Source organism: Palaemon carinicauda, chromosome 41, assembly GCF_036898095.1.
Source record: "Palaemon carinicauda isolate YSFRI2023 chromosome 41, ASM3689809v2, whole genome shotgun sequence".
NCBI lineage: Eukaryota > Metazoa > Arthropoda > Malacostraca > Decapoda > Palaemonidae > Palaemon > Palaemon carinicauda.
The window spans coordinates 21,309,663-21,332,245 of NC_090765.1; the positions used below are offsets into that span (position 1 = coordinate 21,309,663).

Sequence of the window (22,583 nt, forward strand, 5' to 3'; positions counted from 1 at the left end):
GAGTCTGCTGTAGAACCCTGGACCCAGGTTCTTGACTGATTCTATTGCCCCTTTCACCAGCATTGCAGAGACCTCTTCTTGTAGGGCCGTCCTTCTCAAGGGGTCTTTCGGTGCCAACCATTCCGCCTGCAAATCTGGTATCAGAGGTGGGGGGTCCGCCAGAAAGGGCAACCTGTACCCTTCTTTCAGAACTGTTGTGGTCCACAGATCCGATCCGTGGTCTCGCCTTGCTTGCTAAGAATGTTTGAAACAATCCCCCACCTGAGGCTTCGGCAGGAGTAGGGGGCCTCTCTCCCTATCTCCTTCGAGAGGCGTGGCCTCAACGACCTCTTCTGGCGGCCGAATAGGAAGGCCTGAAGGCTGACTGCGTAGCCGGCGTTCCTCAACAGGAGGGCTGCGTAGGTTGCTGCCAGGACGTAATAGGGGCGTCTCTCCTGGCCTGGCTAGGTGAGGTGCGAGAGAGACGTCGGAGGGTGTCCTTCTATGGGCAGGTCTTCTCGCTGGAGGGGGTCTGGGTTCTCCCGCATCCTTTAGCTGCCTAACCCTCTCTACTGTCTCCTCCACCGCCTCCAGGGGGAACACTGAGTCGTCCCACAGTGGCAGGCTCCTCAGGGACCTCGCTTCTCTGTCAGGGAGACTCCTGACGAGCTTGTTGAGCAGTGTCCCTCTTCCGCAGTATTCAATTGGCAGCCTGCGCGATGGATTGGTAGGAGAGGAACTTCAGGGCCTTACCTCCCGAGCTAATCAGCTCCTTCAGCAAGGCCTGATTCTCCGGGATTGCGAGGTCGTGCAAGGGTTGGAACCCCACCAGCGTGGAGGCCCACCAATCCAGCCACGATGACACGTGCACCAGGTCCTTGGCCAGCTCCTCCATCATGGACGTTTCCGCAAGGGAAAAACAAACCGGGGCAGTGGTAGCCCTCTCCTCTGCCGCTCCTTGTCCCAGGATGGCGACTGCTGGCTCCACCGTAAAGGGACCCGCGCGGTGTCCTTCAGGAAGGTAGAACCGGCTCTGTGTCTTCAGGCCCTGGAAAAGTTTGGAGGCGCTCTGGCTCTTGGGAGCTTCCGCGTGGTTGGCCACGATCTTGTCAACGTGCGCCATACCCAGCCTAACATCCCTAGCCAAAGGGAGGGCTAGCGAGGGCCTCTATTGCACAGGTGAATCCACCAGCCCGCTGAGGCTCGAGAGTCAGACTTCGTCAGTAGAGGGCCCAGTTTCGTTCAGCCTGTGGCGACGCCTAATGAGGCCTATCACCCTCCTGTAAGCCGAAAATTCTGTTGCCGAACCTTCTACACCGTCCTCTACATTCTCCGTCGGCCGCTCCAGTGCTTGTGACGGAGGACCTCCGACAGGGGGAGCCACGCGGGGAGGAGGCATCTTCCTGGAGTGGTCCAGTCTCTGCGGTTCAGGGTGTAGGACGGGCATCGCCGCAGGGACGAAGGCCTCCGTCCTGGATTTTTCTCTTCTTCCGGCGGACCAGGGGTCTACGGGCTTGCCCGTCGAGGGAAGGAGTCTCTCTCGTTTCAGACGATTCGTTGTAGATTTTGAGACCGGGACGCGGCTCCCAGACCGAAGGGGCGACTCTCTCCGCTGGGCGGATGGAGTCGGAACCTTCGCGGACTTATGCCTGTCCATTGGGGCCTGAAGAGACGACAGCCTCCCACGTGGCGGGATCTTGAACGTGAGCGAGACCGTCTCCTGCGGAACCTATCTAGCCGTCTCCTATGGTCCCTCGAGCTCTATCTTCCGATGAGTAGGAGTAGGGCTCGACCGAGGACCCCGAAGACCTGTAAGACCTCACTGAAGGGCCTGAGTCGCGCCTCATTGATGGTGGGTCCACATGGTATCCCGTCGGCGACGAAGGCTCCAGGAAGACGGACGAGAACGTAGCTGAAGGCACTGGAGGGGAGTGGGAGAGCTCCCCGCTGGGGACCCAGATCTCATACTGAAGGGCGTCTTCGGAGGCGCCCACGCAAGGGGGTCTGACGGCGGCGAGTCTTCCTTCTTGGCGGCACCCTCGGCTGCTGAACCACCTGAAAAACCTGCCCAAGAGGCGGGAGAAGAGGCTGCCGCAGTTTTACCCCACATAGGATCGTCCGACAAGACGGGCCCTGCTTACACCAGGGCTCCGTCCCCCGAACAAAATCCCGTCCCTCTCTCAGGCCCCCCACTTGCCTGGATCGAAGACACAATCCCACTGTCAGGTAAATCAGACTCCTGGGGAAGGGCCACAGGCCTCTTCCCCACAACAGACTTACCTCGACCCCTACACTGGGTAGGGGAAGGTGGCAGAGAGACTCTGTCCGAAGACGCCGGGCGAGGCGAGAGGCGAAGAGACGCTCGGTTTCCTGGGTGAACGTCTAGAGATCATCTTCTTCTTGGTGCCGTAGCGCACCCACTGCACCTCGTTCCAGGACTCGCACCCCGAACACGTGGCTGTAGGGGAACACATACTGCCCCTACGCGAAGAATAAGGAGTGCGGGTCAACTTCAGGCTTAGAGAGGAAGGCGCCACACGATTTACCGGCCATAGACCCAGGGCAACGATAGGGATGCTCCATAACGCACTAGTAAGACACCGCAAGATGCAGGAACACAGAGGGAAAAGGATAAGGAAGAGCACAAAGGGACCACGTGGGAACCGCATGAGACACAAAGGGGGTCGGGGACATAAAGGGTCGCACTGGGTAAGAGAGAGCGTCGGGATGTTATACGCGACGCGACCAGAAACTTACTGGAGATCGAGACCTGAGCAAGCATGCACTCTGACCCTGGGTCGTCTCTGGGCGCGTATCACTCCGCCAGAGGTTACCCCGCATAGAAAACGGGATTAGGGTAAACTACACAAAATTCTGGTCGGTTGGGGAGGAGATCCCAGATACTCCTAAGAAAGTAGTTCGAGGTAAGTACTCCGTGTTGGAACAAACTCAATTTAAAGGAAAACATTTCCTTCTAGGTTAAATAAATATATTTTGGAAATTAAATTAAATGCCATCAAACTACAGTACAAAAAATTTTCATTTAACTGATAATGACACTATTAATATTAGGGCACCTAATTTCAAATATGGCAATACCTTTATTTGATATATGACATGTACTGTACTTCATAGATTTTGTAAAATATTTCTTCCTTAATCAGGAAAATAGCAGAAACCTATGACTAAATATATCAATCACGATGAGACGGCCTTCTTACATACTTGGAGAGATTTTTAGCCATTACCAGAATAGAAATAATACACCCTTGACATATAAACAGTACAGAGAAATTTAGTGATGTACTCGGATTACAATAACAAATATAAAACCAAAATATCTGAAACTTGATGAAGTAGGTAGTAGGTTTGCCAGGGCACCAGCCACCCATTGAGATACTACCGCTAGAGAGTTATGGGGTCTTTTGACTCGCCAGACAGTACTACGCTGGATCCTTCTCTCTGGTTACGGTTCATTTTCCCTTTGCCTACACACACGTACATGGAATAGTCTGGCATATTCTTTAAATATTCTCTTCTCTACTCATACACTTGACAACACTAAGATTACCAAACCATTCTTCTTCACTCAAGGGGTATCTGCTTTGTAATTGTTCAGTGGCCACTTTCCTCTTGGTAAGGGTAGAAGGGACTCTTTAGCTATGGTAAGCAGCTCTTCTAGGAGAAGGACACTCCAAAATCAAACCATTGTTCTCTAGTCTTGGGTGGTGCCCTAGCCTCTGTACCATGGTCTTCCACTGCCTTGGGTTGGAGTTCTCTTGCTTGAGGGTACACTCGGGCACACTATTCTATCAATTTTTCTTCCTCTTGTTTTGTTAAAGTATTTATAGTTTATAAAGGAGATATTTATTTTAATGTTGTTACTCTTCTTCAAGATTTATTTTTTCCTTGTTTCCTTTCCTCACTGGGCTATCTTCCCTGTTGGAGCCCCTGAGCTTATAGCATTGTGCTTTTCCAACATGGGTTGTAGCTTAGCAATTGATGATAATAATAATAATGAATATCATCTATGGAAATACTGTATACGAGAATTTCAAGGATGGGAATCTGATACAATAATCTTTATATATATGTTGTAATTCAAGAGGTATTACTTTGTTGAGTGTAGTTGGAAAAGTGTATGGTAGAGTAATGATTAATACAATTAAGGATAAAACAGAGAATGCAATCTTAGAAGTACAGGGTGGTTTTAGAAGAGGTAGGGGTTGTATGAATCAGATTTTTACAGTTAGGCAGATATGCGAGAAATATTTAGCAAAAGGTAAGGATGTGTATGTTGCGTTTATGGATCTGGAGAAAGCGTATGATAGAGTTGATAGGGAAGCAATGTGGAATGTGATGAGGTTATATGGAGTTGGTGGAAGGTTGTTGCAAGCAGTGATAAGTTTCTACAAAGGTAGTAAAGCATGTGTTAGAATAGGAAATGAAGTGAGTGATTGGCTTCCGGTGAGAGTGGGGCTGAGACAGGGATGTGTGATGTCACCGTGGTTGTTTAACTTGTATGTTGATGGAGTCGTGAGAGAGGTGAATGCTCGAGTGCTTGGACGAGGATTAAAACTGGTAGACAAGAATGACCATGAATGGGAGGTAAATCAGTTGTTGTTTGCGGATGTTACTGTACTGGTTGCAGACACAGAAGAGAAGTTTGGCCGATAAGTGACAGCATTTGGAAGGGTGTGTGAGAGAAGGAAGTTGAAGTTAATGTAGGTAAGAGTAAGGTTATGAAATGTACGGGAAGGGAAGGTGGTGCAAGGTTGAATGTCATGTTGAATGGAGAGTTACTTGAGGAGGTGGATCAGTTCAACTACTTGGGGTCTGTTGTTGCAGCAAATGGTGGAGTGGAAGAAGATGTACATCAGAGAGTGAATGGAGGTTGCAAAGTGTTGGGGGCAGTTAAGGGAGTAGTAAAAAATAGAGGGTTGGGCATGAATGTAAAGAGAGTTCTGTATGAGAAAGTGATTGTACCAACTGTAATGTATGTATCGGAGTTGTGGGGAATGAAAGTGACGGAGACAGAAATTGAATGTGTTCAAGATGAAGTGTCTAAGGAGTATGGCTGGTGTATCTCGAGTAGATAGGGTTAGGAACGAAGTAATGAGGGTGAGAACGCGTGTAAGAAATGAGTTAGCAGCTAGAGTGGATATGAATTGTAGTGAGGGTGAGAACGCGTGTAAGAAATGAGTTAGCAGCTAGAGTGGATGTGAATGTGTTGAGGTGGTTTGGCCATGTTGAGATAATGGAAAATGGGTGTCTGTTAAAGAAGGTGATAAATGCAGGAGTTGATGGGAGAAGTACAAGAGGAAGGCCAAGGTTTGGGTGGATGGATGGAGTGAAGAAAGCTCTGGGTGATAGGAGGATAGATGTGAAAGGGGCAAGAGAGCGTGGTAGAAATAGGAATGAATGGCGAGCTTCCTCCGGTGCCTGGGATGACCGCAGAGGAAGAGGCAGTAGGGGATTCAGCGTTATGAAGCTTCATCTGTGGTGGATAATGGGGGATGGTGGGCTGTGGCACCCTAGCAGTACCAGCCAAACTCAGTTGAGTCCCTTGTCAGGCTGGAAGGAATGTAAAGAGGAGAGGTCCCCTTTTTTGTTTCATTTGTTTGTTGGCTAACCCCCAACATTGGAGGAAGTGCCTTGGTATATGTATGTATGTATGTATGTACAGTATGTACAATTCAAATAGTGTTTTCTGTTATTAGCATTAAGGTAAACATCTAAAAAACTCTCCAAGATTTAAGAAACCATACAACTAAAAATTACCTAAAAGAATTGACACTGGATATAATGATTTCATAATAGAAAAGCCCATGGGAAAATGGCAGTAATCTATTAATGACAACAGCATAATTGCAAAGATGGCATCATTTTTTCACAGTGAATCATGCTTATAGCCCATCTTAGCACTGATGTACACACTGAAGTACTGTACAGCAGTAACTTCTCAGGCATTGCCAACATAAATTAGCCTTCTCGGGTGACCCTGAGTTCTTAGATTTGATACTTACCGCGAACGAGCTGACAACATCTGACCACGTGGGAATGAGGGTGGTCTATTGCGACGTCAAAGCCCAATGTTTGCAGCAAAATATTCTCGTTGACCACCAACTCCTGGGCTTTTTCTAAATAAATCTGGCAAAATAAAAATAAAATGATTACAAATACAAAAAACACAACTTTTTAAATGTAATTTTTAATTTTCCCAACTATAAAAACCCGAATCCTTTAATAGAAGTATGATTACAGTGAATCTAGAAACTCGGTTGTTCAAATCTATGAGGTGACAGCAGTTATTGAGGTGTAGCACGGGAAGTGGACCCCAGACTGATTAACCACTTTGACCTTCACCTAAGACTTGTGGGTTGGATGAGGCGAGAAGTAGAACGTAAAAGGACTCTGGTTTGTATCATTAGAACAATTACAAACTACTTTGTGATTTGTTCCTACTCGTATACAAACCATTTTCTTTTATATTAATAAGACTTATCATAAAGTGGGCGGTAACACAGGATGTCAGAACAGTCGGATCTTAGGAGTTGTAAGAGTGTTGACTCCAAGCCACTGCCTATGACTGAATTTTAGGTGATATGTTTGGTTTCTGTTATTAGACAGGCAGACAGAGAGGCACCTATATTTGCGAGGGATGTGTTGTCTGTAATGTACAGCTAAAGTTAAGATGTGAGTTTTCATTATCACCCCCCATTCCCCATAGTCTGGAGGATAAGGGAAAACTTTCATCTTAACCTAAAATAAGATAGTTATTCAATATGGTAGCTTACCTGCATCAAGGTTCGATCAAGCGACTAACATTTTGACTACAGTAATGCACTCCAAGGGAGGAGAAAAGGAAAAATGTCCAGAGGTTCTTACTTTCATCCTAGACTAATGTTGCAACCACCATCTTAGATGGGAAGCTTTTTGTCCTGTAAGATTACTCACCTACTGAGAGGCTACCATCTACCACAGGTACTAAAAAAAACATATTGCGTAACTTCTGGGTGGTGCTTCTAGTAAAAAGTGGGCCATGAAAACCATCTGGCATTTCCCAACTCTGGCCATCACGACTTGGCCCACTGACAGGTTTTTCTTAAAGGCTAACATGGCACCTACTCCTCTGACCTCGTGACCACGAGCTTGGGCTTGTGTTATGTTAATCATCTCTTGAAGCCCGAAGGAAATGGTGTTTCTGGAGATCTTCATTTAGATCCTATCAGAGCTAGTGAAGTGTTTCTGTAGCTGTGGTCACAAGGGTTGAATCTGTTTCCGGTAGAAACTTAAATCATCTGAATTGTTGGTTGCTTTCGTTAGGGAGGAGGAGAAAGACTTGAACTTAGGACCTCTCTTATGATTTTTTGCAACACACTTGGGAACAAAAGTAAGCAAAACCTATCTCCACTCCTAAGACTGACCAACTAAATACAATATACCTTGTAGCTTGTCTATTCTTTTTGTTAAAGTGGGCCAGTAAGAAGACAATCTTGAGAGTCAAGTCCTGGTCGGATGACTGCCTTGAAATTTCAAAATGGGCAATTTCAGGGACCTTAGAACTCTGGTCAAGTACCAAGCTAGGGGGCTTGAATTCTCTCAGAAGGCAGGACTTTACTAGAAACTTTCATACACATTGATAATTCCCACTAAGAGGAAAGATCTATGCTATTCAGTCTAAAAATTTGCCTCAGAGCCATGAGAGCCTTTCACCCTTAAAATGGAGAGCAGCTTCTCTTTACAGAAAAACAAAGAAGTCAAAAATCAGTTGAATGACGCTGGTAAACCAAGTTGGATCAATATTGTCTTGGAAACTGTCAAAAGCATCAGAAGGCCCGGCTACTGCCTGAGACCACTAGGGGAATAATAATGTCATGTTGATTTATGTGGTAGTCATCAATCTTGTTTACTATCTTTCAAATCAGGCCAAACATACGAATATCACATATAAAAGTTGAGGCGTACTACAGATGTTGAAAGGCATCCTCTACAGCTGGTGCCTAATCAGGAACTGACGAGCACTAAATTGAGTAAATTGAGAGCTTTTTGTCGAGTCTCGTCCTGAACATGTCAACCTATGAGGAACCCCACAAAAGCAATTGGCACCTCGCCACTTCAGGATAACAGGATTACTCTACTTCACCCCAATGTCCCTGGTGACTTGGATTGTTGGCAATCACATTCTTTTTGCTGGGATTGAACCTCACTGGCAATTCTACTGCAATGTTCAGTGTCCACTCATGAACCTGCATTGCCAACTCGCAGAGGTGCTGTGAAACAGTATCTCCTTTTTGTTAATATATGCAACTATGGTAATGTCACTCATCAATGATCCTGAAATGAATGCGGCACTAAGAGAGCTGCCTTCAGTTCCAGCAGATTGGTGTCAACAGTAACCTGTGATGAATTGGATCACTTGAATGAAAGGCCCTAGCCTTTTTTTCAAAGAATCCTAAAAAAAAAAAAACCCACACACACACACACACCCACCGATGTGGGAGGACATTGCAAAGGAGTCCCTTACATGAGATTCTCATTCCTCGTCCACCAGTTTATATTGGCCCTGTCTTACTAGAACTAGATAATGGGGGTGTGTCACTAATTGGTGACCAGGGTCTCCCCAGACACCAACAAATGTAGATGGCTTTGTGAGATGAGTTTCTCTAACGATAATAGCCTACCCAAGCTGAGACTTGTGTAAACACTTGGGGAAGATGGCTGACAGTCCAATACACAGGACTTAGAATTGAAAGACCTCTTAAGGATGAAGCGGAGGAATTTCCTGGAAGATTGATGGACCGGGAAGTATGCATTTCTCAGGTCCAGTGAGAACATAAAATTGTGCTTCCCGATGAACACACTATCAAATCCTGGAAACTCACACAGGATCACTTGTGGCACGGTCTTGTCTAGCATCTCCTGAAATTTCAACTGCAGATTGAGGCCTTTCTAAGAGTTTGGTTCATAAGACTACCATATCATCGCATTGTGAGAAGGAAGGACGAGAGCCAGTGAATGGGAGGCCGTATATGTGTTTGATGACGTTTACCATCCTTTGTCCCTTGATACTGCCACCTTATCTTCTCATGTAAGTAGTAAGTTGGCCAGGGCACTTGCTGCCCGTTGAGATACTACTGCTAGAGTGTTATGGGGTCCTTTGACTGGCCAGACAGTACTACATTTGATCATTCTCTCTGGTTATTATTATTATTATTAAATGCTAAGCTACAACCCTAGTTGGAAAAGCAGGATGCTATAAGCCCAGGGGCTCCAACAGGGAAAATAGCCCAGTGAGGAAAGGAAATAAAGAAAAATAAAATATTTTAAGTATAGTAACATTAAAATAAATATTTCCTATAAAAACTATAAAAACTTTAACAAAACAAGAGGTAGAAAAATTAGATAGAAGTGTGCCGAGTGTACCCTCAAGCAAGAGAACTCTAACCCAAGACAGTGGAAGGCCATGGCACAGAGGTTATGACACTACCCTAGACTAGAGAACAATGGTTTGATTTTGGAGTGTCCTTCTCCTAGAAGAGCTGCTTACCACAGCTGAAGAGTCTCTTCTACCCTTACCAAGAGGAAAGTGGCCACTGAACAATTACAGTGCAGTAGTTAACCCCTTGTGTGAAGAAGAATTGTTTGGCAATCTCAGTGTTGTCAGGTGTATGAGGACAGAGAAGAATCTGTAAAGAATAGGCCAGACTATTCGGTGTCTGTGTAGGCAAAGGGAAAGAACCGTAACCAGAGAGCAGGGTCCTATATAGTACTGTCTGGCCAGTCAAAGGACCTCATACATAACTCTCTAGCGGTAGTATCTCAACGGGCAGTTGGTGCCCAGGCCAACCTACTACAGTTCACTTTCCCTCTGCCTACACATACTACGAATAGTATGGTCTATTTTTTACAGATTCTCCTCAGGCCTCATACATCTGACAACACTGAGATTAAAAAACTCTTCGTCACCCAAGGGGTTAACTACTGCACATTAATTGTCCAGTGGCTTCTTTCCTCTTGGTAAGGGTAGAAGACACTCTCTAGCTATGGAAGGCAGCTCTTCTAGAAGGACACTCCAAAATAAAACCATCGTTTTCTAGTCCTGGGTAGTGTCACAGCCTCTGTGCCATGGTCTTGGGTTACAGTTCTCTTGCTTGAGGGTCTAATCAGGCATACTATTCTATCTAATTTCTCTTCTTGTTTTGTTACAGTTTTTATAGTTTATATAAGAAATATTTATTGTAATGTTACCTTTCTTAAAATATTCTATTTTTCCTTATTTCCTTTCCTCACTAAGCTATTTTCCCTATTGGGGCCTCTGGGCTTATAGCATCCTGTTTTTCCAACTAGGGCTGTAGCTTAGCAAGTAATAATAATAACAACAATTTATAATGGGAGTTGCATGAGGGAACTGCCTTGTAAGTTCCATCTCTACTTCTGGGTTGGGCAGATTTTGCAGATCTTCTTGATGAGGACATTGTCCGAGTAGTAGACCTTGATCTCAAAGCTGTAAGGGTCTTCTCAAGAGCTGACTTCAAAAGAGTAATCGCATCATTCTTCGCTTATGATCCCGCTGTCCCAGACCTTTTTAAGCGATATTTCGGTGGAAAAGAGCCTGGCTGGTCTTCATCCACTGCCTACTGCTGACTAATTTGACTGGTGAGTTAGGATACCAGAGGAATGGATTCCTCAGGGATGTAGAACTGGACTACCTAGAGAGCACTGGGGATAAGATCTTTGTTGGGTGGCTCAAACAAAGCTATACTCAATTTCTTTTAATGAGGCAGATTTGCACCAACTCGCAGCGGTGCCCTTTTAGCTCAGAAAAGTTTCCTGATCGCTCATTGGTTAGAATTATCTTGTCCAACCAATCAGTGATCAGGAAACTTTTTCGAACTAAAAGGGCACCGCTGCGAGTCGCTAAAAAAAATTTACCATAGTACCTATGGCTGGAGACTTGCATGTTGTCCATTGCCTCCAATTAGCTCTGACAAGGTTAGTTCAAAATGAGGTCTTGAGCCCCGTGGTGTGCCGAAGTTTCTCAATTCTGCCTCTGCTGAGGGGTGGGATCTGACCAAGGAGCCAAAGTGTCCAATGACTATTTGTCCCTGAGAAGAGAGGAGTCATCCCAATCTGGTGAACAGTGGCGAAAGCTTGGCGATTTCTTTTCTCGTCCCACTAACGATCTAGGATGATAATCCGGAGACAACTTCAATGTGATCATCTCCTGCAAACCTCAAGGTCTCATTGTTTCCGAGCTCGCCTTGGGTCACGCAGCAAAGCTGGTACCTCTTTAGAGCTACCATGTACACATCGAGACGACCTACAGACTTAAAAAAGTCCTTGGACTGCCTGACCCTTGATGATCACTTCTCCCAATCTATCACTCGATGAATGTCTAGGAGACTGAGCTCTAGATGAGCTTGTCTTGAGGTATTCTAAGGGTCTCTCTTAAGACTGGTTTCCTTACCCTGAAAAGCGCATGGAGATACTTCTCGAAGTTCTTTCCAACCTTTAGAATCCTCCTTCTCTAGAGGTAAAACGAAGGCGGGACCTTGCACAAGAATGAGGGAGCACCTTAGGAGGACAGCCTTTGTCTTCGAATGACATCTTAAGTGAGGTGACTCTTCATCTGAGGACCCCAAAATTGAGGAAGAGATTCCATGAACATATGACTGGTCATATGCCAAAGCATATCTGGATGGGTGTGACTGAATAGGAGAGCACGAATTGATAAGCAAGCACAGTCTACTTGGTGAACATAACTCCAGAGATATGCGGGTGCAAAATAAGAAAACTGTACTGAACTCGTTATCCAGGAAGCGTGCACGTAAGGGCAGATGAGTGTACCTGAATATTCCCTAACTGGAGAGTTAACTGAGAAAATGTTCCCATGGGGAAGGGCACCTACGAACAGCAGAGTGCACAAGAGCAGGTGATTGGGCACTTCAACAGGAGGATTTTCCAGTTCTGAAAAGTGGGCGCTCAGTGTAAAGTGCACTCTAGCAGGGCAGGAGTGTGTGAGCGAACAGGGGTTAACTATGATTACGCACACGCTCTCCCTCCCTCTCCCCCGTTGTGTTTCTCTCTTCTTCCGAGGAGAGAAAATTTGTCTTCTGAGAACTTGAGAGGATATATCCTGACAGCTGGAGATGGTGGATCCCCGGAAGAGCAAATGACATCCTTGTTATACTTTTCAGAAGTCAGCAGGCTATGTAGAAGGGCGGGAATTTGTTGAGCAGAATGAGTTGGAAGCGGAAGAAGGCCGCAGGTGCTTCCTTACCTTACCCTAAGAATGAAGATTGAAGATCAACTGCATCTTCTGGGGAACCGGGCAGGATGAAGTGGGAAATGCCAAGGGCTTCCTCTGATGGTGCTGCAAAGGATGACAGGTCAGTAGAGACTTTGTCTTGGAGGTCCAAGGGCTTGCAAAGTCTTTCCTTTGACAGCATACCTCCCAGACCTCAGGATGGCCCCAGCGTGTTTAGGACATGTGTCTTAATGAGTATTTTAGTCATACCCTGAGGATAAAGCATGTCTACTTCTCTAGGGGAAGCAGATAAAGCTGGCTCACTTGGTTTTTACCCTCAGATTAGACCAATGTCACCATCCTTCATTGGGAGGGCAACTTTACAGGATCAGAAGCCAGATTATGGGGGGGGGGGTTTGAACATAGGGCCAACAGATTCTTTATTATTATTACTAGCCAAGCTACAACCCTAGTTGGAGAAGTAAGATGCTATAAGCCCAAGGGCTCCAACAGGGAAAAATAGCCCAGTGAGGAAAGGAAATAAGAAAATAAATGGCGAGAATAAATTAATATTTTCTAAAAACTTAGACTTAGAGGAATAACGTACCTGAAGGCAAAGAATATCTCTTGAAGGACAACCACTCCCTACATTAAATGGGGGTGACTGAGTGCAGTCATGACCCCTGTAGAAAAAGAGAGAGACAGAGAAAGAAATGCACTAAAATCTTGCTCAAGAAAATTATGCACCACCTGCTCTTGGGCAAGACAGCATGCCTGAGAGTGGTTTTTCCAAGCAAATAGAACTCAAATCTGGAGAAGAAAATTGAAAGTAGCAAGTTAGGAACACCAAAAGTAAATCTGTTCTACTCGTCGGCTGAAGTCAAAAGTGGCTTCTCAAATTACCTATCAGTAACTATCAAAATAAATTCTAAAAGCTGAGTTTCTAGCTTTGCTGAAATCATGCTACTATCATCATTATTACTATCTAAACTACAACCCTAAATGGAAAAGTAGGATGCTATAAGCCCAAGGGCTCCAACAGGGGAAAAAATAACCTAATGAAGAAAGGAATAGAGGAAATGAATAAACTACGAGAAGAAATGAACAATTAAAATAAAATATCTTAGCAACAGTACCAACATTAAAATATATCTTTCATGTACAGAAAAAAATATTTATTGTATGTATATATATATATATATATATATATATATATATATATATATATATATATATATATATATATATATATATATAGAGGAAAAAAAAAAACAGAAAACAAAAGGAAGATAAGATAGAATATGTAGCCAAGTGTACCCTCAAGCAAGAGAATACCATCCCAAGAAAGTGGATGATCACGGTACAGAGGCTATGGCACTACCCAAGACCAGAGAACAATGGTTTGATTTTAAATGATGAGGATTTGTATTCGTGCATGAACGAAAGAGTTTAAAGATGCTGGGAAAAAAAAAAAGAGAGGGGCTTGGAAGCCAATACATACCTCAGATTGGGGGTCCAGAGTTGGCTGATCACGGTTCAAGCAATGAAAAGCTACTTTGATCACATGTTCCAATTTTCTGGGCTGCTCCTCTACTTTGGCAGCGAGGAACAGCACAGCTGGTGCTATAGCATTACGATGAAAACGGGTGAAAGAATGATACATATAAAACCTATGCATGTAGACAATAGCAGTGTTGATGGCCAGTTGGTTACTGAATAGTAGAGTTAAGGAAATTTTGTAGGCAGTAAATGTTTATTAAATGTCATCAAAATTAACCATCATAACTAATACCAAATAATGTGCTAACATAATGCAATGCTACATACAAAAGTTAAAAATCATGACTGATACCAAATGCCTTTTAAAGCAAGTTCCTTATCCTGCTACATCTTTTACAAGTCGGTAAACAAGGGAGGAAAAATTGTCCAGTATATCAAATTCTCTACACTAAGTACTCTTAACACTTGTACGATGCATTACTGTCTTAGCAATAGACACAGGAGTATTCATGTTCTGCTTTTAGCCCCCTCTTACCTAATATCACCACGGAAAATAGTTAAGCACAAAGTGTTAAAGGATGCACCCACTTTCCACCAAATGGTTACTTTACATTTACTAAGAAGTTACTAAATGACTTAATCTGTCACCAACTACTATACTATTTTGAAAAAGTCCATAATAAATATGTTCAATTACAGTGCAGTACATATGAATACTTTGAGGAATCTACTTGAAAAGTTATAAACATTGACAAACTGCAGTACAGTACTATATAGCATTAAACCCCCATTGAAAAAAAATAACATATATATTCCTACAATTCCAAACTGATCCTTACCGACTTACTTTATAAATCCTAAAAACCTTTTTACAACTGTCCCTTAACCACAAAAACTACCAATAAAACGAACTGTTACCTGCCCATAATTGTCTATAATAAAAAAATACCTGCAATTCCCCCTTTCTTTGTATTTTCTAATTCATTTCAACAGTACCTGCATTGATATCTGTAAATATGCCCCAAACTATGTTAAGAGAATCAAAATTTTGATTAAGATCCTTTCTCAAGCTCTCAAAGTGACCCAACTGGCCTTAATGACTTCTGAAGCACATAAGACCATTTTCCTCTCACTTGTCTGGAAGGACATGCTTCCTATAGGGGCAAAACTAGCCAACACAACCCACCCTGGTAGTTATTATATCTTTCTTTGCAAAAAAGAATTAAGAAAACTGTTTCTCTACCTCTACATTTAAACTATTTATCCTACATAGATAGAATTCTGTCCCTACATATATCCCACTTAAGAGGAATTTAATATTCACTTATAAATCTCCTCGCCAAAAATAAAAACCCTACGACTCTGCACACTACCTGACTAGTGACATTAGACTAGGTAATGGCACAAACAAGCGGGAGGTAGGGTAGAATGCAAACTATGTGGGGCAGTTAATGTAGACCTCGCCCACTTTATTCTTGAGTGTCCAGACCTCAGCGACGAAAGAAGAAAAATAGTGGAATTGCAACAGCCGTATGAAGAAGAAAAGAAGAAGATAATAGGAAACGTGCTGTTCAAGAAAGAAGGAATAGAGAAAAGAAAAGAATATATCTATCAAATGTGGAAAAAAAAGAGAAGAAAATAAAAGAATTAGAATAAAGAAGAAACCCAAGGAGGTGCCGATGGAAAGGCAAATCCCTCCGCCCAACAACAAGAACAAGACCTATTCTGACAGTACAGTAGCGTGTCTGTTCCTTATAACTATTTAATTCAATACAACCTTTATCTAAATCATTAGTTTCACACGCTTTAGCAGAAATAGCAAATATTATTATGCCACAAGATATGAGAAAATTGAGGGAAATAAAAATATATGATTAGTTCTTATCATAAAGAGCATACAGTATTGTATATCAACACTAACATTACCCAGATATAAAGTACAATAAAAACTGGTATTTATTACCCCCCCAACACTTGCTAAAAAGTCACTTTCTTATCTACACTTAACTATCATTAAACTGAACTGCTATTGCAAACATAGACTAAATGATCAATCAGCCGCCTTCTTAATTATCAGAATTTTATTTTATTGGCTAGTCACTTAACTTTATTGCAGTGTTTTTATAATCTTTCTCTTTTTCCACAGTGTTTGTGCCCTGTTTGAAAGCATTCCTATTATATGGTAAATTCATTTATTTACAGAAAGCAGCTACTTAATGTTGTGCAGTCATAAATTGTGAGCCATGGTAGTTAATGGTTTGGAGAGAACACTACTCTTGGAGGTGCCACATGAACTTTCGTCTTCTTAAATTTCATAAACACAAGACATGGCACCGTTGTTCCTACTGTTTCAGACTAGAAAGACACCTTCCAGAAATTACAAATTTTGAGCCATGGAGATTAGACCTTTTCAATAATCACTTCATCTACTACAATAAAGACACTTGGACAACACTCAATTTATAAGTTGAAACGATAAGGTTAAAATTGGGCATGACAGCCTAAGTTGTGCTAGGTCGTATTCCTGTGTTCTTGTCGATGGTGAAGTTTTTATTTTTTATTTTAGGTTTCATCCAGAATAGCAAATGATGTATAGACCCTAATATGGGAGAACATTTATTTGCAATATGAGTTATACAGTATACGAAAGTGATTCGACAAGAAGTGTCAAGCTGATATGAATATTGTACATGTACAGTATAGTACAGTATGCAGGCAGTGCTGTGTTAATTTTTACCAACAGAAGAGCTACACGAAACAATCTTGATTATATATCTATTGCAGTTAAAAGCCTTGGCACCTTTATCTAACAAGACAAATCACTACCTATACCAACTCACTGCAATTTATGAATGATCAACTTATTGCCACAGGCATGTTAAGCCTGAAGAGGTTGGAGAGTTGGTAAATTACAAATTCAAGAAAGTAAACTACCTTATAAACATTTCAGATTAGTTTCAAGGCAACTGTGTATGATGTATGTAAAACACAATTCTAAGCACTGCCACAGTATTTCTATATTGTGTGAACGAGTGTTTATGTTATGTATGATAGCGGTTTTAATGTTTCAACACTTCTATGAATATGTAACAACAAATTTGCAGCTCTTGTTGAATACCATACAAAATCAGCTGTTCTACACATTTTTTTGTATTCACTAAACAGCCTTTGAAATTGAAAGATAATCCAGTTAATGAAAAACAAGTTTCCTTACCAACTCACCACCCTTTCAAGACCTATCAATGGGACTTCTAATGAGTACAGTACAATTGATGCACGACAGTTACCCAGAAAGTAATGTACTAAAAATAAGGAAACATTATCCTACCACTGACCGTTGGCTCTGAAAAGTTAATGAAAGGTAAACTGTAATGAGTATTATATTACATTAAACAAATAGGGCTCAGGTAACTGGATAATTGGGTGCATTCACTGGACAAGTTGTCCAAAGGATGATGAATCTATTCTTGGAAGATTTAAAATAAAAGCTTAAAACATAACTGGGTCTGTAGTTCACCCTTAAAATTTAAACCAATTGTGATGTGTCTGTTATTCGTTATCATGCTTCTTCAATAAATTTTAAGAAAAATATACAAACAGTCCAAGCTAAAACATTTCCAGTTAGCAAAGGTGTAAAAGACTTAAACTCATACTAACAAAAAATAAAATGCAGTGCTGCCTACTTTTTAGTACGATGAACATATTGACAAAACTAAAATCTTAAAATGGTTGCATTCATGTAAACAGTTCTAGTAGCATCAATTAACTTCCTAAATTTATTAATAATCCATAGGCAATCTGAATTAAAGTATATAGACATGCATTTCATTGTTGAATGCAGTGTGATTTTAACATTCCTCATATATGGGGGTGTATGTATTATAGCGGCCACCTGTATGCATAATTATGGCTAACTTAGAATCAACAGTGTAAGGGGGGTTGCTAGTCCCCCCCCCCCCTTAGGTAAGTAGGTAGGCATGGCTTGTAGGCTAGGGGGAAAGTTTGGGTTAAATAATGTCCATTATTAATCCGCAAGGGAGGAACCGGCCGCTGATATACAAAGGCTCCCATATTTGAACTCTCATTTGTAAATAATTCTGATTTTAAGGTTTCTGATGTGTCAATAAATGTTATAAAGGCTTCATAGTTATCATGCACTGAAAACTGCATATAGAAGGAATAAGAAAGTCAAACACTTAAACATAACCGAAATAGAGAAATAAAACAAAAACACTTGTCCCAGATTTATCATTCTCAGCACGCGTATGGTGACCATAAGCGTTATCTTTAGGCTAACCTGGCCAGTCACTATACTGTATACAGTACCAAACTTATGCCTTTCCTACTGATTGATTAAGCATTCCACAACCTAGAGTAAGATGAGAAAAATATAAAAAACCTATCATAAACAACAAGAAAATGCCCAAGATCTAGCAGCATACCCTAATGAATAGTCTATAACCCCAAAAAATAGGCTACACTCCATTGAGACTAATGTAGGTCACCACTGTATATGTACACTTACAGACTAAAACCTAAACCATGCTTACTGCAACAGGGTTCAATAGCCTACAGAATTAGGTAGGAGGCTCACCATTAAGTATGTTCGACTTTGAATACTTCGGTAATATACATGCACGCCAACAACACCCACAGGCATCTCAACTACCTCATGGGTCACCTGAACTACCACGAGATTATCTCTAAACATGTTAACCCCAAAAATTACAACAAAAAACCAGCATAGAGTAAACGGGTTGCAATGAGAGGAAATTATTCAGTAGCGAACGTATACACAAAAGGGTTTTGAACCACTACCTCTGGCTAGGGTTCACAAGCCAATCCTTAAGACTCCTGCTCTAGAAAACTAATTACACCAAGCCAACATAAAGACCCACATTTAATGTGTGTTGATACGGACAAGATTTTATAACATTAAGGAACCATTTAATGAGGTTTCTCGGGTGAGACTGGTATCTAGAGCAAGGGTATTTGGTGACCTACCAAAATCTACCACTAAGGATGGCCTCCCATTTAAGACGTAAATAACTCAGATGCGGTAAACAGTACTGCTAAAATTCAATGTGCTATAGTCGCAACAGACTCGTTATGTAGAGTTTCAACATAAACTATGACTTATGTGATGAAAATAAAGGACCAAGAACACTAACACATAAAACACGTTTATCTAAGTCATGTGAGACAACATGGCTGACACGGCCATGACAAATCTCCTAACCATAACAATAACAAGGCAGTTTTCACTTAAACAAGTGTACTTTAACACTCCACACTAAAGCGTATGCAAGCCACATGAACCAGAGACCAAAGTAATACACAAGGAACACTTGAATTAGACCAAACCTTTGCAGAATTACACTTAACATGATAGCAGTACGCTAACCAAGGCCATAACCACAACACTTTTCTCCGACGAAATATAAAAGGATACACTTGTAACCGCTGGCCCATGTCTTGTATGTAATGTGCAGCTTGTTGGCGATAACTTAATTCCTTCTCTGCGTCTATTCCGCATCTTCGGCTGGGTGAATTGTTTAATTCCTCCCTTGTAAAATACCATCTTTCATCAGCCGCCATGGAGTTACACACCGGACTGTGGTGACGTCACACCGGAAACTCAAAGGTTCCAAATATTTTTGTTGTAAAATATGGAGTAATTGCAAATAACTTAGTATTTTTCAAATTTTGCGTAGAGAGGTTATAATTATATACATTTTGTTCGTTTTAAAATTAAACGCCTTAGGCAAACACTGAAAACTTCCCACAGTAAACATGTTAGTTTCACTGCATAATAATTGTTCAAGACTTTCTCTAGCACTGACATACTAACAGAAATTCCCATGATATTCTTATGAATTAATTCTTATCAAAGAAAAATCCAATAACTGTCTATTATTAAAAGATATCTAAATAATTGTCATCATTTTATAAAACTTAAAATCATAACATGTAAATTTAAAGCAAATAAATCAAATGTTACTTATATTTTAAAAGATTTTGTTTTCTCGAGGGAAATGTGAAGGTCTGGGTTCTTGGAAAAAGTGACGACAGATTGTGTCTAACTGTGACCGTGTCCTCGTCAGTGATGTGTGTCCGGCTAAATATTCGAGATTTCTGCTTAAATATTCTTTAAATGAAAGTGATAACATTCAGATCACCACTTATTTGAAAATATGGAACGAGAGGAATAAAATTTAGACATTCTGGTATATATCGGTCATTCTTTTTTTGCAGCTGCTATAAATCGATGCAGCCTCTGTGGGTTCAAACGAAAGCAGATGAATCTGTTCGTATCGAAGCTTAACTCGAACCCTCTCGACTGTCTTTTGTTTTTTTGTTTTATTTTCGAAATTGAAAAGGAAAAGTTATTTTATTTCAAATGGTTATGGTGTTTTTTTTTATTTAAACTGGAAATTTATTGTGCGCTCTTGTGATTTGTGTTAATTTTTCAAGAACTGAGATTTAAACTGCGTAGACATTTTTATATACGATACAGGTCAGTATACCAATACGACATTTTTATTTTATACTAGGATTAAGGAGTCTTTATTACTTTAATTACAGTAATTTCAATTTAATTTTACCTGAAGGTTACTCAATTGTAAGTTAATGTATTAAATCTATCCAGATTAAGTTATATGCTATTTATTTTTATCTCGGCGCGACATTTAAAACTAGGATTAAGGAGTCTTCATTACTATAATTACAGTAATTTCAATTTAATTTTACATGAAGGTTACTCAATTGTTAATGTATTAAATCTATCCAGATTAAGTTATGTTATTTATTTTTATCTCGGCGCGACATTTAAAACTAGGATTAAGGAGTCTTCATTACTATAATTCATTACTATAATTACAGTAATTTCAATTTAATTTTACCTGAAGGTTACTCAATTGTTAATGTATTAAATCTATCCAGATTAAGTTATATGCTATTTATTTTTATCTCGGCGCGACATTTAATCGCGCAGTCTGTCGTCTAGAACACTAACAAACCTAAATGCGTTGTAGGGTGTACTGAATACGAAGTGACCTTGAGGTTAACGTATGACAGAATTGTTTATTAGGCCGTTCTAGCTCACAGGGTGGATCCATACACAAGTCTAAAAGATGGGATTATCATTTATCATGGATAAATGGGCACTTACTTTTACTTTTAGAGGTTTATTTCTCGCCCTCCATCAAACACTAAAGGTCTGTTCAGGCGGGCCTTGGTGTATGAAAAAATAATTTCTTTCCAGTTAATATTTTGCTCTGTATCGTTATCAGTTATTTCGCTAGCATTTGTATTCAGGCTTAATAGTTTTCAGGTCACTATTATAACACTTTCTAAAAAGATAAGTCTTCAGGTTTTTCTTGAAGGCACATATACCGTTAATAAGTATTTGGAAAATATTTGGTGGGTGAACTGAATGTAGTATGACCTTATATGGGCTTTATTACCCATATTCGAAATGCATCTTTAGTGAAATTTTTAAACAGCACCAAGATATTGTTGTGGGTACAATTGGTTGGCATTATTGCGTGCAGTGCAGCAAACCTATTGATGCAATTCGTTTAAAAGCATAATAATCCTTTCCTGAGTTGTTTCACCCTTTATTAGTCTTGTCACAGTATTGTGTGTGAATTATGATTGATAGGCTCAAAGTTGTCCACTATGTTGATATATAATTGATATATTATTATTACTAACTTAGCAACAACCCTAGTTGGAAAACCAGGATGGTATGAACCCAAGGGAAATTAGGCAATGAAGAAAGGAAGTAAGGAAATAATCTATATATGAGAAGTAATGTTAAAATTAGTATATGATATCTTATGATCAGTAACTGTTAAAATAGATGTCATATAGCCAGTTATCAATGAAGAGAGAATCATGTCAACCTGTTCAAAACATTCACCGCGAGTTTGAACTCTTAAAGTAACACTGATTCAACTGCCTGGTTAGGATCATAACAATCTGGTTATAGCTGGAATAAAATCTGTTGATCACTGTCTAGTGCTGAGCCTTATGATGGATAAAGCAAGGCTGTTAGTTAAAATTCCAAAGAGAACCCTATACATATTTCATACCAGAAATAAACCAGCAAGGTTCTTGATTCAAGCTCTAAAAGCTAAACTGTGAACCTCTAGATCTAGTTACCACTGGTATCTATATCCATGTGGATCTTACCAAGGCTTGTATTTGTAGCTTAATTCTTTATTTTTTTTTAATTTTTCATTTCTTTTCCAGTTTTTTATTTTTTTTTTAAATTTCCTTTCCTCACCGGGCTATTTTTCCTAATGGAACCCTTGGGCTTGTAGCATCCTGCTTTTCTAGCTAGGGTTGTAGCTTACCAATAATAATAATTTAGGCTAAATGCTGATCACTGCCAACATGAGATATATATGATATGTAACATTTAGTGTTGTCTGCAATGGATGGCAAATTGTTTAGTGAATGTATTTTGTTCACAATTGTGTCGAAAGTCTTCTTAAGATAAACAGGATTCCATATCTGCTCTCATCATTTCATGTCTGCTTTAACCTCAATATCTTAAACCTCACTAACACTTGTGTATATTTTTCAATGAGTTTTCTATGCTGAACACAAGCATTTCCAAAGAAACTTAGTACCATACCAGTAAACATTATAGTTTCCTCAACCTATGAAAGTGCACTTCACAGTTGTCAATTACTTGCTATATTTGCTCATCTCTACTGTATTATTATCACTAAAAGGTAGCTTATTTTAGTTTTTTTTCAAGAGTTCATTACTTCTATTTTAGTATATCTCTCTTTAATGTATCCAATTCGTATTCAATTCCTTTTGCCTTTTCTTATGTGATATA

At 40.8% G+C, this 22,583-nt stretch overlaps 2 protein-coding genes across 5 annotated transcripts in view; one reads left to right on the forward strand and one right to left on the reverse strand.

Annotated features, from left to right (window-relative positions):
- LOC137632295 (cyclin-T-like) overlaps positions 1-19,366 on the reverse strand; it is a 42,802-nt gene extending 23,436 nt beyond the window's left edge. For 2 of the 3 annotated variants that reach the window (XM_068364203.1, XM_068364202.1), the window contains exons 1-3: positions 19,182-19,366; positions 13,731-13,941; positions 6,006-6,129 (exon numbers count right to left, since the gene is read on the reverse strand). In XM_068364203.1, coding sequence (XP_068220304.1) covers positions 6,006-6,129; positions 13,731-13,941; positions 19,182-19,327 — 481 coding nt within the window. In that variant the 5' untranslated portion in view covers positions 19,328-19,366. Of the gene's footprint in view, positions 1-6,005; positions 6,130-13,730; positions 13,942-19,181 lie in introns of those variants that run through there. The other variant, XM_068364204.1, reaches the window with a different exon arrangement.
- A 421-nt stretch (positions 19,367-19,787) lies between these two features.
- dgt1 (dim gamma-tubulin 1) overlaps positions 19,788-22,583 on the forward strand; it is a 40,057-nt gene continuing 37,261 nt past the window's right edge. For both annotated transcript variants that reach the window (XM_068364205.1, XM_068364207.1), the window contains exon 1: positions 19,788-20,246. The gene's annotated coding sequence lies outside the window, so the exon portion shown is untranslated. The remainder of the gene's footprint in view (positions 20,247-22,583) is intronic.